Below are 17,516 nucleotides of genomic sequence, written 5' to 3'. Positions count from 1 at the left end.
CAACTGGAAAGGGGCGTTGGATTAGCTATTCCTTTTACAGGTAGGGTTTCGCTCTTACAAACTTAAACACCTCTCACAAGGAAAAAGGAAGAAGGCAGCAGCCTCTTGCTTTTTCTTGAGACAGTCTGAAGTTCAGTTGACCCTTAAACAAAACAGGTTCGAAATACACAGGTCCACTTAAACTTGGACTTTTTCCAAAGTAAATACTACAGCATTACCGGGTCCTCAGCTGGTTGAGCCCAACATGCAGAACCATGGACACAAGGAACCGAAGATAGAGATGATTCACACATACGACAGCCCTGCTGTAAGCTATACAACAATTTTAGACTACAGTTTGGGCTGACGCACCTAACCCCCACACGGTTCAAGGCACAGCAAGGCTACTCTTTAAGACTGAACTCTTGTGCCTGTTTTCACATTGTACTAAGTTGCTCAGTGGTGTCCGACTCTTTGCGACCTTATGCACAGTAGCCCACCAGGCTCCTCTGTCCGTGGGATTCTCCAGGCAAGAATACTGGAGTGGGTTACCATGCTCTCCTCCAGGGGATCTTCCCAACCCAGGGACCGAACCCGCGTCTCTTACATCTCCTGCACTGGCAGGCAGGTTTTTACCACTAGCACCACCTGGGAAGCCCGTTCTGATACCAGCCCCCAGCATTCTTCCGTCAGGCCTGGACGGGGGTCTACGGCACAGGGCCTCGGGTCTGCGGCGCTGGACAGGAGTCTGCAGAATCAGACTCTGGTGCAGACACCGGACGTGCATCTGGGCGCTAGACCTCTGGCCTGCAGTACTGGACGGCGCCTGCAGTAATGCATATCCAGTCTGCAGAGCTAGACTTCTGGTCCGGACACTGGACCCCCTGGTCTGCAGGCCTGGACCTGGGTCCGAGGCACCGGCGTCTAGGACACCTGTGAGGATCCATATTCGTGGGCCTATTCATCCAACCAGCAGTGGCCATGCGCCCGCTGGGTCCCGACTCCTGGAGGTAGGGGTAGGTAGCGACGGCTGAACCCGAGAGGAGCGGAACCCCACTCTGCGCGTTGCAGAGTAGCCGCTTCGTCTCCGGGGGTGCTGGGTGTTGGGGGCCGGCGAGCGCAGCACCGACGCCCCGCCCCAATCCCCGCCCAATCCCCGCCCCCCGCAGCCGCAGGGGCCCAGACGGGAGGGCGGTGGAGCCCGGCGCGCATGCGCACGCCGCTAGGACGGCCTCCGGGGGCGGAGCCGGCGCGCCGGAAGCTGGAGACTGGGACTTCCGGCCAGCCGGAAGAGTCTCGACTTCCGGGGTTTCTCAGGGGCCGAGAGAGGGGCGGGCTGGGCGGCGCGGCCGCGGCCATGGAGAAGCTGCGGCGGGTCCTAAGCGGCCAGGACGACGAGGAGCAGGGCCTGACCGCGCAGGTAGCGAGCCGGCGCCGGGGGCGCGCCCGTGCTGGGGCGGGCGCGCGGAGCTGGGTCGCGGGCAGGCGCCCGGCGCCTCCCGGGAGGGTCTGGGGAGCCTTCTGGGTGTGCGTGGAGTCTGTGTGGCGTCTGCGGGTGCTCGCGTTGAGGCGCCTCTCCCCCCGCACCCCGTGTGGCCTTGAGACCCTCAGGAACCTGCTTCGCTGCCTGTCTTCCTCCCCCAGAGAGCCCGCCCGGCCCCGCGCCGCCGCCCCCCAGCCTCGCCCGGTGCTCCGCGCCCGCTGTGGACTCTGAACCCAGGCTGGCGGCGCGGTAGGCGTGCGGGTGCCCGTGCTGCAGAGCGGGAACCGTGAAGCTCCGCCGCCTCTGTTAGCCCCTGGAGTTAAGGGAGGTGTTGTGAGTGTGTCTAGTCTTGTGGAAGGAGGGAGACTGGAGGGAGAAAAAGAAAAAACAAACCCGGATCATTGAGAAGTGAAATAATACGGAATCAAAAGCTGTCTGTTGAGCTCTATTAAGAGATTTAACAAGAAACAAAAAAACCCTTGTCTCTGTGGTTTACCCACGAGACTTGATCAGGGTTACTTCCTCTATTTAGAGGGTTAAAAATAGTGCAGCAGGAACTGCTGTGTAAGTATCTGTGTTATTTGCCTGCAGACAAATTCATGCTTGCCTGTCACCGAAGTGGAACATTTAAAAGGATACATATTACAGAAAGACCTTTTATTTGTCCCCTCTCCTGTCCTAACTTCTTTCCTTGTGGTCATAATTGTTCGGCACCTCTAGTGAACAGGATTCTGGACTACTCTGTGAGGGTTCAGAGACTAAAAGCAAAGCATCTGCTCTAAGTGAACTCTAACCAGTTTGGCAAATCATAACCTTAACATAAGAACCAGTAATAGTAATATGAGAAACGTCCATTAGGCAGCAGTGGCTCACCCAGCTCATTTATTCAACAACTATTCTCTGCTTCTCTTTTGGCTCTAAATCTGTGCTATACAAGCGGCAGGCCTAGCGACATGTGGCTATTTCAATTTAAATTAATTAGAATTAAATAAAATTTAAAATTCCTTGCAGCCACACCAGCCACGTTTCAGGTGCTGGCTAAGTATGGAAGTTAGCCGCTGTCGCATAGGACACTGCAGGCTTGGGACATGCCGCTGAGAAAGTCCTGTTGAGCTGCTCTGAACCTTGGGGACAGGAGGGTAAGGTGCCTCTTATCTTGAGCTCACTCTCTAGAGGGGAGAAAGATTGCGTAGAGAAGTCACTGATGGAAGCTGGGAGTGACTGGAAGGGACATGTGCTGTGAATTCAGAGGAGGTGGTCATTTATTTGTTCAACAAATATTTTGGTACCTACATGTGTTTGGTTCGGCTTCCCCCACATGGAATTTATGTTTTAATTGGGGAAAGCAGTTACTAAACAAGTAAATATAAAAATATGTCAATCAGTGGTAAGCGCCGTGGAAGAAGGTAAAGCAGGTTGAGGAGGTTGGGATTGCCTGATTGTGTTGGACGGTCATCGAGGGCCTGTCTGCCAGGGTGCCATTACAGCGTCCCTCCAAAGAGTCCTGGGGCTACCTGGGCAAGTCACGCAAATGTAGATCCTGAGAACAGCGCTCAGTTTGTTGAAGGCCAGTAAAGAGACCGGAGTGTCTGGAGCGCAGGGAGAGCGCAGTGGGGCTCCGGATTACGTGGGGTCTTGCAGGACCCAGTGAGGGTTTCAGCTTTTACTCACAGAGTGCTGAGGACCCGTGGGCAGAGCGGGGATGTGACTGACTTGGATTTTAAAGGATCCTGCTGGCAGGCCTGTGGAGAACACACTGGAGGGGCAGAGGACTCGGGGAGTGGTCCTGGGGAGAGCCCACTGGCTGGATCAGGGAGATGGGGGTGATGGTGGTTTAAAGTGAGAGTGGCCAGGCTCTGTAAATGGCTTGGGTGTAGAGCTGGCGGTATTAGTGGTTGACGGGTTGGATGCGTGAGTGCTCAAGGAGCCAAGGGCTCCTCTGGTTTTGACCTGAGCAGCTGGAGAGAGGGAGTCTCCCTTAGCTGGAAGGCGCAGGTGGTAGGGTGGGGAGTGGGGAGAGTCTGGGTGTTGAGTCTGAGATGCCAGCTGCTGAGTGAAGAGGCAGGAAGGCTGCTGGGTGTGAGATGCTGGAGGAAGTACTCACGATAACCAAGGGACTGTGGGTAAGCAGACGAGATAAGGCTCGGTTTGACCTCTGGGCCTTTCTAGTGTGAGGAGCTCAGGAGAGGGGGGGCAGCCAGGGAAGAAGCGGGGAACCTGGAGAGGGCAAGGGCGGGACAGAGACCAGATAAGTTCATGTGAGAGCCAAAACTGAAGGGGCTCACGCAGCCATCAGTCACTTTGGCCTCTGGCTAAAGCCAGAGGACACGCCAGCTGCATTGGGCTCCGTCTTCCCCCAGCGGTGGGTGTTGATCAAGTATCTGGTGGGGCAGTGGAGGCCCGGGTCAGCCAGTTTTATGGCCTCCCAGGTCAGGGGAGAAGGGCAGGGACTGAGGGGTGAGTCCGCAGGGCCCCTCCCCTGCTGCCTGGCTCTCCTGAGGGCCTCGGGGCTGGGAGTGCGGGGGATGGAAGGACAGGCCAGCCGCCCATCCCTGACCGCGGGCAGGGGCTGTACACCAGGCCTGCACCTTCTCCCAGCTCCTTTTAACCAAGAGCCAGACCCCTCACCTGGCACTTAACACAGGCCCCCAGGAGCCCACAAGAGGGCCTGTGTTAAGTGTTAACTTTGTTGAGTGAATCAGTGAATGAAGGAGCAGAGGCTGGAGGGTGAAGTCATGCTTTCTGTGTGTTTAAGATGGAAGAGGCTTAAGCATGTTCAGTCCTTAACAGTCTGGTGGTGTGGGGGGTGGGGGCGGTGTCTCCGAGGCAACACGGTCGACCTCTGTCGACCTTGGGGAGAAATCCGACTTGGTCAGGTCCCTGGGAGGTCAGAGGGTGTGGCATATGAAGCCCTCGTGTCTAGGTTGACCTTTGTCCTCTGTGGTGGTGGGAACCGGAAGAGGTGAGGGTCCCAGGGGAGCCTGGTGGTGGGGGGCGTCCGTTCCCTGCGGGAGATGGAGGAAGCCCTGGCGCCAGCAGAGGCGCCTGGCGGAACTGGAGGCTGAAGTGGCAGTGGGGCGGAGTGGTCAGCAGTGGGAGGGCAGGGTGCTGTGGACAGCTATGCGCAGGGGAGGCCCAGCAGGCTGGGGACAGGGCTCCTGAAGTGCAGACGCCCTGGTTTGATGCCCTGTCGTGCGTGACTGCCCAGAGGACGAGCAAGGAAGGCTTGAGTCATGAGGGGGTGTTGCTAGGTGGCTGGAGAGAAGGGGAGCCTCTGCTGTCTGTCGAAGCGAGGCGCCCTGCCATTTGTGCTGGAAAGAGGGGCTAGCGTAGCGGTGAGGAGGGGCGCAGGGGGACGTCAGGGCTGGAGAGCAGCGGCCTGGGCTTGGACACGGGGTCATTTCAGGGCATGAGGGACCCTGGGTCCCCGAGGGGTGAGGAGCAGAAAGGCTGGGCTGCCAGTGGATGCAGCAGTCAGCCCAGGCTCTGCTAGGAGGGGGCAGGACCTGCGGTTGGGGTCCTGGTGAGAGAGGGTGACTGGGAGAGGGACCCCGAGGGGCTCGAGGCATGGCCCCTGGGGAGGGTGTGCACTCCTGCTTCCCCTGCTGTCTTCCGGGCGGCTCCGTGTCCTTGCCGTATCTGCAGGCGCAGCTCTGGGAGCTCAGTGCTCAGCGGTTCCCTTGACTAGTGGGGTGATGGCCTGGGAGGTGGGCTCTGGCTGCCACTGCCTGCCTTGCGCTGGTGCCCACCTCCCGACTCCTCTGTCCCCAGGCTCCGTTCCTTCACCTGTAGTACTGGTGCCGCCGGGAGGGTGTTTTCCTCTGTTGTTTCCGACTCATTTTTTTCTTTTTAATGAAGTTCCAGTTGCAGGTGCTGTTGGTTTCTTGCCGCATAAAGAGGACACCCGAGGACGGGAGGGTTGCTCCTGCTTCGTGAGATGCACTCTCTGCTTCCTCTCTTTGATAACGAGTGAAATGACTGGTGGCAATTTCAGTGTGTATTTCTCTTCTAAGACTCAGTGTAGGAGATCGAAGCATTTGCTGCGTTTGCTGGGCCCCTTCCCGATCCAGGTTGGACCACACGTCGCACCTACCAGCTCATGCTGTCTGCAGGGTCAGGGCTCCCTTTGTCTCTCGTATGGACAGGGCAGGGCATGGTTTTTTGGCACTACGGATGGACATTGTAACGAAGAAGCAATCTGTATTATGTTTTTGTGTTCTGAACAATCTGCAGGGCTTGCGACAGGTCATTTGCTTGTGGATCGAATATTCCAAATTTGCAAATGGAAAGAATTTTTCTGGCAGATGACAGTAAGAGGAAAAATATCTGCTGTTATACAAAGGACTGTGCTGAAAACCAAGTCAAACAAAGACAGTGGAGTGATTGAAACTTGAAAAAGAAAGTGAATACGGATGCTGGGTCCGCTCACCCCCTGCTGAGTCCCCCGCCACTGTCACTGAGTGTCCTCTCTGACCACTTAGACACCGTTTCTAGCCTTTCACAGACCAGCAGATCGTTTCCCGTGCAGTGTGCCGTCTTCAGGGTTCATTCTCTCCCATGTGGTTAAAATGTACTTGATGTTTATTCTTCCTGATCAGAATAAAATGAAATTTTAGATGTTGTTATAGGCAAGTTCATTCTTTGTTTACAGTGGTCAGTTTTAGTATCAACAGATGACATTGCTGGAAACAAGATTGTTTGTAAAGCAAATTTAAAAACATTAAAATGTGTTAAAAAAATGATGGATGTTACATTGGCAGAATCTTGATTTAGTTGTTTTTATCTGCTTTTCATGCTTCCTGAGGATTCACAGACTAATCTACTGAGGTAAGGAATGTAGACAAAAGTATTTTCAGGTTTTGCATTCAAAAACTATTTTTGCTTCCTTATTTTTGAAAATACATTATAAGCATGTGGTCTTTTAAGTATATGGTAATACACGTTAGAAATTTAAATTTTGAAATATAAATCCTTATTGTATATTTCTAGTTTTCTTGAAACAGCCAGTGTTGATACTTTTTCAGCCTTATTGGGAAATAAATTGTAATAGTGTATTTAGTAATATAAACATGTATTTACCATTTGCTACAATGTAGATGAACCTAGAGGGTGTTAAACTTAATGAAGAGAAAGACAAATGCCATATGTTATCACTTATACATGGAATCTTAAAAACATGGCAGATGTAGGTAACCAGACAGAAACAGACTCACAGGCATGGAAACAAGCTCCTGCTTACCAGCGGAGGGGAAGCGAGGGCAAGACGGGCAGAGGCGAGAGATGCAGCTGCTGTGCATAAAGTGGATGAGCAGCTGAGATGGTGTACAGCACAGGAGAACATGGCCATTGTTTTCCAGTGACTTTAAAGGGAATATAATTTATGAAAATACTCACTCACTGTGCTGTACACCTGCAACTGATGTCACATGCCGACTGTGCTTCCTGTGGAGAAGATGTGCACTTCAGTCGTCACTGTATGCCAGACTGCCGTGTGCAGTAGCTGGGGTGCGCTTTTCCCATGTGATCTGCTTAGGATACACATGACATCCTGAAATGTTTTTGCTCTAGAGTTAGTTATCATTTCAAAGCACGTGTTTAATAACCTAGGTCTAGGAAATGTAGGCTTTCCTGACTTGGTTTTCTTTCTTTATTTCGTGAGTTGGTTTCAAATGAGCTTTTTGTAACTGAAGTTGTCAGGGTACCCTGTGGCAGAGCCTGATGGCGGCACCCCAGGTCCTAGCTGTTGGGCAGATATACCTGTTGCCCATAGCTCACAGCTGTCCTCTTGGGCTCTCTCTGGAGGTCCTGTGGCATACTGGGCCCTCCTCATGACACACGCAGCCCCCTACACACACCCTGCAGCCAGAGCAGCTGGTGGGAAGTGGGTCGCAAAAGGTCAGCGGACCTCACGTCTGGACGGACAGTGAGGTGAACACTGAGGGCCAGCTGAGGTCACGGCCTCACTTACCCCTCCCCTTCTCTGCCCAGCCTCCCTGGGTCCTCGGGGCTTCCCCTGGGAGTGGGTCCTGCAGGACCACCGAGTCAGGCTCTGTGTGTGGGCACTTGGCCCAGACGCCCTCAGACACAGGGACAGAGAAAGGTGTGTGTCCCAACTCCACCTCGGCACCTGTCAACAGTTTGCCCGTCTTGTTTCATCTTTCCCCTGGTTTTTTAATCAGTGAGCATTTTATAATGTGTCTCATCGCGTATGTCATTTTGTCTGCATCAGTGCTCCTCCTGACCCTCACAGGAAGAGTTTTCCAGACTCAGTGCTGTTATCTCATCTGCAGAGGTGACAGTGTCTCCGGGACGGCCCGATCCCCAGACTGTTTATATTCCCCTTCACAGCCGAGGAGTCCTCATGTTCTTAAGCCATACTGCTGTGTGCAGAGTAAAGCAGGTTCATCGTCCGTGTTAAAGTGAAGGTTTGCTTTAATGTCATATAAAGCATCAGATTGGCCAAGTGGTGATTTAAAAACGTGTTCTAACTCCCCTTCCTTAAGGTCCTTGATGCCTCGACGCTCAGTTTCAACACCAGGCTGAAGTGGTTTGCCATATGCTTCGTCAGTGGCATCTTCTTCTCCATCCTTGTGAGTTAAAGCTTTACGTTGCTTGATAATTTCTGCTTCATGTGAGACTAAGCATTCCATTTATCTGAACTGTTTTGATGTAACTTATTTAGTCACTTGAAATAAAGGGGTAGAGATCGATAAAAAGATGTAGAGACTAATATTTAGGGGGGTTTATGGATTGTTAAAATAATTTCACTGAAGAAAAACCACTGTGTGTGTTAGGAGAGTAGCAGTCAGTGGTTTAGAAGAGTTTATTACCTTTTGTAACTTTTCATTTATAAAAAGAATACTTAAATAGAATGAGATTGACTTATATATATAGAAGATTATGGAATACTTCATTTATATATACTTATATGCATATAGGCATAAGATTCAAATTAGCAAATAACAATGAAAATTAACTACTTTTTAAGAAACTATAATTAGTGACCATATGTTAACACATTCTGCTTAAACATCATATTGTTATACTGTCATCGTTATAGCAGCAGATTTATATTTTAATCTATTACAGTGGTAAAATTATCTTTAAATAACTATAACATCTTAACTCAGGGAACTGGATTGCTGTGGCTCCCTGGAGGCATAAAGCTTTTTGCAGTGTTTTACACCTTTGGAAATATTGCTGCGTTGGCCAGGTATGTATGGAAGTTTGGCTTCTCAAGATGTTTTGTTTGCTGTCATTTTCAAAGTTTTCTTTTCTAACAGGATATATTTCTGTAGGTCTGTGCATGTCATGAGTTCAAAATGCACATCCCCTCAGTGAATACTTAGACCCCTGCCGTCTGCCAGCTGCCTCATAGGGTTTATGGTGAGAAGAGCCAGCATTTGGAGGTGCTACCTGTGTGCCAGGCACTGCCTCTTACCCTCCATTAGACGTCCAGGTGTAGTAACATGAGAGGGGGTGGTCAGTCCTTGGGGAAGTGCCGAGGGAGGTGACCAGGCTGGGGTCCCACCTGACAGCCCTCCGGAGTCCCGGCTCGTAGCTGCCTCGTAAGGGGGACAGTCAGATGCCTGGCTGGCCAGTGGGAGCAGATCCGGGGTGGCAGTGCTGTGCAGAGGGGTCGGGCGGGGCCGTGTGGGGCAGTGACTCCGAGGACCGTGCGCTGGGTGTCGGGGGGTCCTCTCTGAGGGCCTCGGGCGCATCTCTGGGGTGCTGCTGTAGCTGTCACAGCTGTGAGCTCTCAGCATTGAGAGGTGAGCCCCTGTCTGCTCAGGGACGTTCCAGGTCAGAGGTGGTGGCGAGGGGACGGGCGTGAACCACCGCTGGGCTCTGTCAGTCTCTGGGTCATCCCGCTCCTCAGACCACAGTCTGGAGGAGCCTGGGGAGCGATTGCACACTGTCTTGCTACTAGGAGCTCTACACTGGCAGTGCTTCTGGAGTCGACTGCACTGTTCATATGTGTCACAGGCGTCGAGATAAGGAGGCAGTCGCTGAATGGGCCCATGCTGAGGTCAGGCTGCCTTGTGTTCCTGGGCCAGCCGCAGTGGCCATGCTGACCCAGCGCTGAGAAGTGACTCTGCAAATGACTGAGAGGCATTCTTGTGTCATGGAATACACAGAGATTAAAGTTCCCTTCTAACTCTTGTTATTCAGTCTCTCAGTTATGTCTGTTTGTGACCCAATGGACTGTAGCGCACCAGGCCTCCCTGTCCATCACCAACTCCCGGAGTTCACCCAAACTCATGTCCGTCGAGTCGGTGATGCCATCCAACCATCTCATCCTCTGTCACCCCCTTCTCCCGCTTTCAATCTTTCCCAGCATCAGGGTCTTTTCAAATGAGTCAGTTCTTCACATCAGGTGGCCAGAGTATTAGAGTTTCAACTTTAGCATCAGTCCTTCCAATGAACATGCAGGACTGATCTCCTTTAGGATGGACTGGTTGGATCTCCTTGCATTCCAAGGGACTCTCAAGAGTCTTCTCCAACACCACAGTTCAGAAGCATCAGTTCTTCGGCACTCAGCCTTTTTTATTGTCCAGCTCTCACATCCATACGTGACCACTGGAAAAACCACAGCTTTGACTGTACAGACCTTTGCTGGCAAAGTTGTGTCTCTGCTTTTTAATACACTGTCTACGTTTGTCACAGCCTGTCTTCCAGCAGGCAAGTGTCTTTTAATTTCGTGGCTGCAGTCACTGTGATTTTGGAGCCCAAGAAAGTAAAGTCTTTGTCAGTTTCCATTGTTTCCCCCTCTGTTTGTGATGAAGTGTTGGGACCCCAATGCCATAATCTTCGTTTTTTGAATGTTGAGTTTTAAGCCAGCTTTTTCAGTTTCCTCTTTCACCTTCCTCAAGAGGCTCTTTAATTCCTCAGTTTCTGCCATAAAACAGATTCAGTGAGATTGTTTAATTAAGCTGACAGGGTTTGTTTTCTTTAAAGCACTTATTTTTACATAGACCAATTAACAGATCCACCTTTCGTGTCTTTTGTTTCAAATAGTACATGCTTTTTAATGGGGCCTGTGAAACAGCTGAAGAAAATGTTTGAAACAACCAGACTGCTTGCAACAGTTATTATGCTTGTAAGTAAATAATGGTCATTTTTAAAAACCTTTCATAGGAGCGTGTTTCTTTGGCGTTATTTATGAATTATCACCCACTTGTGTACAGAGGAACTCATGTTTCCTTTGCTGAGTGTAGTAGTCGTACCCTTCAGCTGTGTGTTTGAAGAGTCTGGGTTACGCAGTACTAGCTGACTGGCTGGGGGAATCCTGCTTCTCGGGCATCCGCTGGCAGAGCAGCACAGTGTATTTCAGGTGGGAAGCAGAGCTGCATGTGTTTCAGTTCCCAGCCCCGTGCAGCCTTTCTTACTGGACCACTGTATGGACTTTTTGGAGGGTGGGGCTGGAAGGTCGGGTCACTTGTGGGTCCATCTGAGTCTTCTCTGGGGGAGTCACCTGGCTTTTGTCCCTTCCCTGTTGGACTGTTGGACAAATACCCATTCTCTGTCTTCAGACCTGTCCCCACTGCTTCCATCTGCCTGTCCTTCTCACTCCTTTGGGGACAGCGGTGTGGCGTGACAGTGCCCTCTCTCTGTATGAAATGATTATGGTCGGCTCCTTATGTAAAGCTAAGTAGAACAGGACTCACCGTACATTAACAGTTGTACGAAATACGGTGCTGGTGGTTGAGTTACTGAACATTAATGTAAGCGTTCACACATCCCTGAGAACAGCTGTTGTCACTCTCGAGCATTGGTGAAACAGTGTCTGTTGGCTTAGTCAGCAGATGACTTACTGCGTGTTTCCAGTTTGCCACAGAAGATTGCAGTCATAGACTTTAAAATACTAGGGAATACGTAAGGACAGTTCGAGGGAGCCGTCTCATTAATTTTGTTGTGTGATGTGTTATGCAAATGAGCGCAGAACCATGTATGCATTTTTGTTAGGCTTTTGATAAGGCTCAAAATCGACCATTTTCCTTGCCTTTCCCTAGCTGTGTTTCGTGCTCACCCTGTGCGCTGCCCTTTGGGTAAGTTACCTCAGCCATGTCTATTTTCTGCTGTGTGGACCCTCACCAGGTAAAGTGTCATCAAGCTGCCATCTCAGAGGAGCTCAAAGTCTGATTTATTAAAACCCACGGAAGACTGGTGTCCTTAAAGTCATGTGTGTAGCGTCCAGTTAGTGGCCAGACTGGCAGTGGAGCCTGCCACCTGAAACAGATAGAGGTGAGATCCTTCCTGCTTCCAGGTCAGGACGGCCCCCGTCATCAGGGTGCCGTGAGGGGCCCTCGCTGAGCGTCTGCTGCGCTGTGGCTCTCGGGCGGGGAGGGCATTGCGGGCTAAAGGTGTCCCGGCAGCGAGGAGGAGAGGGCCAGCAAGCAGGCCAGACAAAAACGGCGCCAGGGACAAAAGGACACACTCTTGCACACTTAGAGCTCTCCAGGAGCCTCTTTGCACACTCACAGCTCTCCAGGAGCCTCTTTGCACACTCACAGCTCTCCAGGAGCCCCTAGAGGAGCTGCTTCATTACAGCTCCATTTACTTCCTGATGCTCCTGATCCTTCACTGTATTTGTGTATTGTTCCTGATCTACTTCCAAAGGGGATTGAGGTGGTCCTTGAGCTCCCAAGCACACAGTGCATTTCAAAGATGATGGGGTAGTGTATAATGCACTTCAGAAATGTCCCACCAAAGTGTTCAGAGTTTAATGATATAAGGACTGGGCTTTAGTTACACAAGAATTCACTAATACCTCATTTCCCAATTGTAACTTAAAATAATTTTCTTAAGCAATTTTTGCATATCCCTGTGGGAAATTGATTTCTGATGCAGAATGGTCCAGCAGTCTGTTTATAAGCAGTAGATTAAAAATAAGTGAAGAAGTAAATATAAAGATGGACACATTCTAAAAATGGATCATTTTAAAACAACCATGGAAACTGTTTATATTATTCCGGAAGATCACAATAAAGTACAGTTTTACTTCAAAAAGTAACTCAAGGAAAGAAAGAAGTGCCAGTGAGTCAGATACATAAATTCCACATAGGATATAAATCTGCTAACCAAGTGGGCTTTTCAATGTCGAGTTTGTTTACTTATTTTAAAAAAATACTGATGTATTTAGCTGTGGTGGGTCTCAGTTGTGGCGCAGGAGATCTAGTTCCCTGACCAAAGGACCAGGGATTGAAACCCTGGGCTCCCTGTATTGGGAGCAGGGAGTCTTAGGCCCTGGGCTGCCAGGGCAGTCCCATGATGTTGACTTTGGAACAGTTAGCCTTGACTCAAAAGGCCTTACATCAAAGGGGTTTAATACTTTGAGCCTGTGCACAGTCATTTCATTAACATTTAATGCCATATATTTAGCAGAATTTGAGTAAATGGAATCAGAATTCTAGAAAGAAAATACAATTTGTGGATATTTAATTTTCAGATTTACTGAATCTTGAATTTGTCATACTAAAATTTAATGAAATGAGTGGAGCTATCAGTTATGTTTTTTGAAAGGAAGGAATTGAACTAGGCTGTGAAAAATATTTTAAAATGTTTAACTGGTTATGTCTTTGTCTTTGCTGTTGTCAGTGGCATAAGAAGGGGCTGGCCGTATTATTCTGCATATTGCAGTTCCTGTCGATGACCTGGTAAGTCTTACACTCATTGTGTAATAGTTTCCTCAGCGGTGTTAAGCGTTTCGTTCCAAGCCTGTGAGCCAAGGGAGGTCCTTGGTGAGGTTCTCCTGGCCCCGGGGGAAAGGGCCTCCTGAAGGGTCAGGTGCCTGCGGTCTGTGGTGTGTCCCTGGTTGCGGTGATGGGCGGGGCGGAGACTCAACATAGGAGAGCTGCAGAGAGGCGGAGCCGCGTAGGCGTGTCACACGGGGCCTGGACCACACCGGGCCGGGACCGTAGGGCCCCTCTGACGTCACACCGGGAGGCGGGGCCGTGCCGACGTGTCACACGGGGCCGTGGGCCCGCGCTGACGTGTCACACACGAGGCGGGTTCGCGCTGACGTCACACGGTGCTGCATGCACTTTGCTGTGCGAGAAAAGGCGAGCAATGCACGGGGTGCTACCCGCATGCGTAAACCCAGGCCGGCCACAGGCTGAGCCCGGGGGATGGCGGGGACCCCTCGCTCTGTGCGGTGTTGCTGAGCAGCTGCTGAGCGAATTGGTCGCTGTGCCGCCTCTGGCCCTGAGCACTCGCTGCAGCCCTGCCTCCCCGTCTCCCTGCGGCTTCCGGCCCTCCGCCGGGTCCCTCCTGACGGGCGTCCCCTTCACGCAGCCGCGTTCAGGGCTGGGCGGCACCGAGGGCCAGTGTGACTGATAGAACGTGTCCCCCTCGCATGCTTCCGGGTCAGACCAGAAAAGTGTTTCTCGCAGACAGAAGGCCTTTCAGAGTGTTCTGCCCTTCTTCAGAGCCGAGTCTCCTTTGCTTCCTCGTAAGAGTCAGTGAACCCCTTCCTGACTGCTGTGTGACGTCTTGGTGTCGGCCAGTCTGGGAGCTGTGTGTGTTTGGTGCTGTTCCTGCCTTTCCACTGAGACAGTATCAGCACATGTTAAAAGCACTTCTTTGCCTGTCGCAAAATAACTTTCAGATACTTTACTCTGACATATGGAACATTTAAATCTTTCTTATTTTCTATTAATATGTTACTTTTTATTGTTGATGTGTAGTTGATTGTTTATCCTTGAAGGAGAGTTAGTTTATTCTGTTATTTTATAGTTTTTTTTCTTAGTAACTTAAAAGGAGTAACCTATTATAACAAGTTCAGGCTTTAGCGGGCATCAGAATCACTTAAGAGTTTGTTAAAAACACAGATTGCTTATTAAAACAACAGTTTTTCATTCAAGAGGTGTGGGGTGGGCCCTGCTAATTTGTCTTTTTAGCAAGTTCCCCAGTGACGCTGTATGCTGTCTGGCTCATGCTCTGAGAATCACTGTGTAATATTCTGCTGCCTCCTTTTTTTATGCTGTTAGAATATGGCCATTTGGCCTAAAGAAAAACGTTAATCAGATTGAATTTCAACACCTTGAATTCTTCTTGCAGGTACAGCCTGTCATATATCCCGTATGCAAGGTGAGCCTGCTTGGATTTCACCCTGTCGTTTCTGCTCCTCTCATTCTTTTTACAAAGATGTCTGAATTTTAGTAATTTTCATATTAAAATATGATTTACAGGACTTTTTTAAAAATTGACTTTGACTTTTTTCCCAAAAGGAAATGAGTTTTTAAACGAGCTCTATAGAAGCTTGCCACATAAAGTAAAAACATGTGCACACGGGTCCCAGGTGGGCTGGGAGCTGACTGCAGATGTGGCACCTGAACACCTGCAGGTAGGGGCTGTTGGCGAGAGATCCTGGATCCTTCCACGGCTGTAAACACCAGTAAATAGGAAGTGAGGCTGATGCGTAGATGTTTGGTTTAAGCCAGCAGAAACATTTATTCTGTATATTGAGGTAACTGCCATTTTTTTTTTTTTTTTTTTTTTTTCCAGAAAAATGTGTTAATGTAATTGTGGAGGGAAAAGCAAAACCACCTGCAGACTTAAGCATGATAGGTTCAGCAGCATATTCTGTTGAGGCAGCTCCTTCATAAGCTCTGGGAATGTAGGTTGTATGAAAACAGCAGAACTGTATGCCAAAGAGAGCAGTGAAGGACATTAGTAGAAATTCTGTTTTTATTCAAACGGGTGAGTTTCTGACAAACACTTAAAAGGAGAAAAAGCAAACCAGGGTGACCTAGAACAAGAGCCGGCCCTCGGGACCTTAGCTGGGAGGGCTCCTGCTGTCCCTCAGCAAGGGAAGAGGCACCCTGGCAACGGCGTCCACTCCCATGCAGCCGGAGCTCACAGCCAGGGCGAGGCGTCGCTCCCTAGACGCGTGGGCCTGCGCCTCCAGCCTGGGCTCACCCTGAACCGTCTGTGTAACAGTGATCATGTTGAGACTAACTGTCCTGGAAGGTGAATGAGGTCTAGCACGTGGAATTTTTTTTTTTTTGGAGTTCTTACAATGTAGTTATAAACATTTTTGTTTTAAAATCTTGTTATTTTTAAAAAATTTTTGGGTTTGTTTTTTTTTTTTTTTTGGTACTTAATTTCTTCACAAGAAAATTAGCAATAAGTGCTGGTTAAGATTTCTGAGTAAATAAATACCATTTCAGCAACTAATAAATTATTTCCGTGTCTCAGTTCTTGATTTCAAGTGACACTCAAGAAAGTTTTAATTAACCAGGAAATGCGCTGGGGGTGTTCCACTGAGTTCTGATGGAAGAAGGTGATGGTGCATTTGTGTCTTGGCAGGAATCTTTTTGCAAGTTCACTCTGGAGGCAAAATTATTATATTGTTTTTCCTCTTTTTTTTTTTTTTTTCAGGGATGCAGTAATTAAGTGCTGTTCTTCTCTTCTGAGCTGAAAGCTGTTTGAAAAGAAGGAAACTGTTTGAAAAGACCTTTTGAAAGTTGATGTTCTGTTTTTGGTGCCATGTGCTTTTCCTGATACAGTGATCACTCCAGAACAACTGCAGTGACCATCTAAGACCATTTTGTATACTGATAAAACTACGTACCCATTAAACTGTTAAATGCTTGTGACAGTAAATTCATTATGTGCCATTAATATGCTCTGTCAGAGATGAGATTTTAATCATTGCCAAGTGTAAATGATTTTTAGCCAGTTTTTAAATCTTTTTTCTAAACAGCATTTGAGATGTGAATATTTAAGGATAAACCTACGCTGCAAGATATATTCAGCTTTTTTGGTGGTTTTTAAGGGTCTACATTTTTAAAATATCTTTTTAAAATAAAAACTTTAAATGTGAAAGCTTTTACTTTAAGCTAAACCACTTTATTGTATGTAATAAAAAATAATATATAAATCTTCATAATTTTGAAATAAACCCACACTTGGAAGAAATAACATTTTCTTGATCAAGTTTGTGATTTTTGTTTTCAAGGTTCTGTTTTAAGTGGGTGGTCTGCTGATCCAGTTGAATAAAATGGGGTTTGGACACTTGTGCAATCTTTGTGCAGTAAAACGGGTAAGGGTCTCTATCCTGGTAACTGCCCTGAGTGCAGACTGGTGAGGGTGAGAAGACCGGGTGACTGTGACAGCATTTGTTCAGTGTGCTGTGCAGGGTGGGCAGAAAACAGGCGGCGCGGACGCCGAGGAGGAGGGCAGGCCAGGCGGAGCGGCGAGGCAGGGAGGGCTGACCACCAGGAGGGAGGAGCCGGCCCACCCGGGAGGGAGCGCTGCGAGGCGGGGCTGGATCCGGGGGGAAGTCGGGACAGGCAGACGTCACCAGCTCCACCTGTGCCCCCGGCCTGTCACCCGACCGGGTGCATCCTTAGGCGAGGGCCGGCTCCTCAGGAGGGTGGCCTTCCGGGCCTTGGTGACCGAGCCGGGACGGGAGGGGCTCCCGGGAGGCGTGGGGAGGACTCCTGCGTCGAGGGATCTGCGGGGAATCAGCACGAGGCCGGGCTGCTGAGCACAGAGGGGACTCATCCAGTCCTGGGTGGGTCCTGTCTCCAGCCGAGGCCACGGTCGGGGCTTCGCCTTAGACACATCCACCAGTCCACGGAACCGGCGGGAAGCCCGGTGCTGCGCAGAGGACCCCTGGAAGGGGCCCGGGGCGGCTGCGGGGGAAGCCGTACGCCTGCAGGCGGGGCGCGGCCGAGAGTCCTCCGAGTTGGGGCCGAGGGACCGACCGACCCCTGAGACAGAAGGCCGCAGCCCCGCGGAGCTCTCGGTCTGCACGGGACCATCTGTCCAGCCAGGCGGCAGCGGTGCAGATGCTCCGGCAAGCCACACCAGGTCCTACCAGGGAGGAGGGACCCCACAATGAGCCTCAGAGCCTGGGGGCTGAGTGGGACTCGGTGGACGCATGTCCACAGCAGGAAGGGACGGCATGAGAGGCCTGCCCAGGCCCTCTGGGCCCTGCCCTGGTGTGAGAGTGACAGATGGTCTCTTGTTAAACTTCCTCATCAAACTTTCCCTCATGCTTCCTCAGGGTGGGGGCCCCTTTGGGAGCTGGCCTTTAGTGGTCGGA

At 50.2% G+C, this 17,516-nt stretch overlaps 1 protein-coding gene across 1 annotated transcript; it reads left to right on the top strand.

Moving 5' to 3' along the window:
• The first annotated feature begins 1,245 nt into the window (after positions 1 to 1,245).
• On the top strand, positions 1,246 to 16,389 carry SFT2D1 (SFT2 domain containing 1). The gene is made up of 8 exons (XM_070377014.1): positions 1,246 to 1,399; positions 7,966 to 8,052; positions 8,593 to 8,675; positions 10,481 to 10,562; positions 11,476 to 11,511; positions 13,061 to 13,119; positions 14,522 to 14,551; positions 15,845 to 16,389. The coding sequence occupies exons 1-8, from the start codon at positions 1,337 to 1,339 to the stop codon at positions 15,882 to 15,884; spliced, it is 480 nt and encodes a 159-aa protein (XP_070233115.1). The 5' UTR covers positions 1,246 to 1,336; the 3' UTR covers positions 15,885 to 16,389.
• The last annotated feature ends 1,127 nt before the right edge of the window (positions 16,390 to 17,516 follow it).

This window comes from Bos mutus, chromosome 9 (genome assembly GCF_027580195.1).
Source record: "Bos mutus isolate GX-2022 chromosome 9, NWIPB_WYAK_1.1, whole genome shotgun sequence".
NCBI classification, from domain to species: domain Eukaryota; kingdom Metazoa; phylum Chordata; class Mammalia; order Artiodactyla; family Bovidae; genus Bos; species Bos mutus.
The sequence above is the reverse complement of the archived record's forward strand: the minus strand, read 5'-3'. Positions and strand labels throughout refer to the sequence as shown.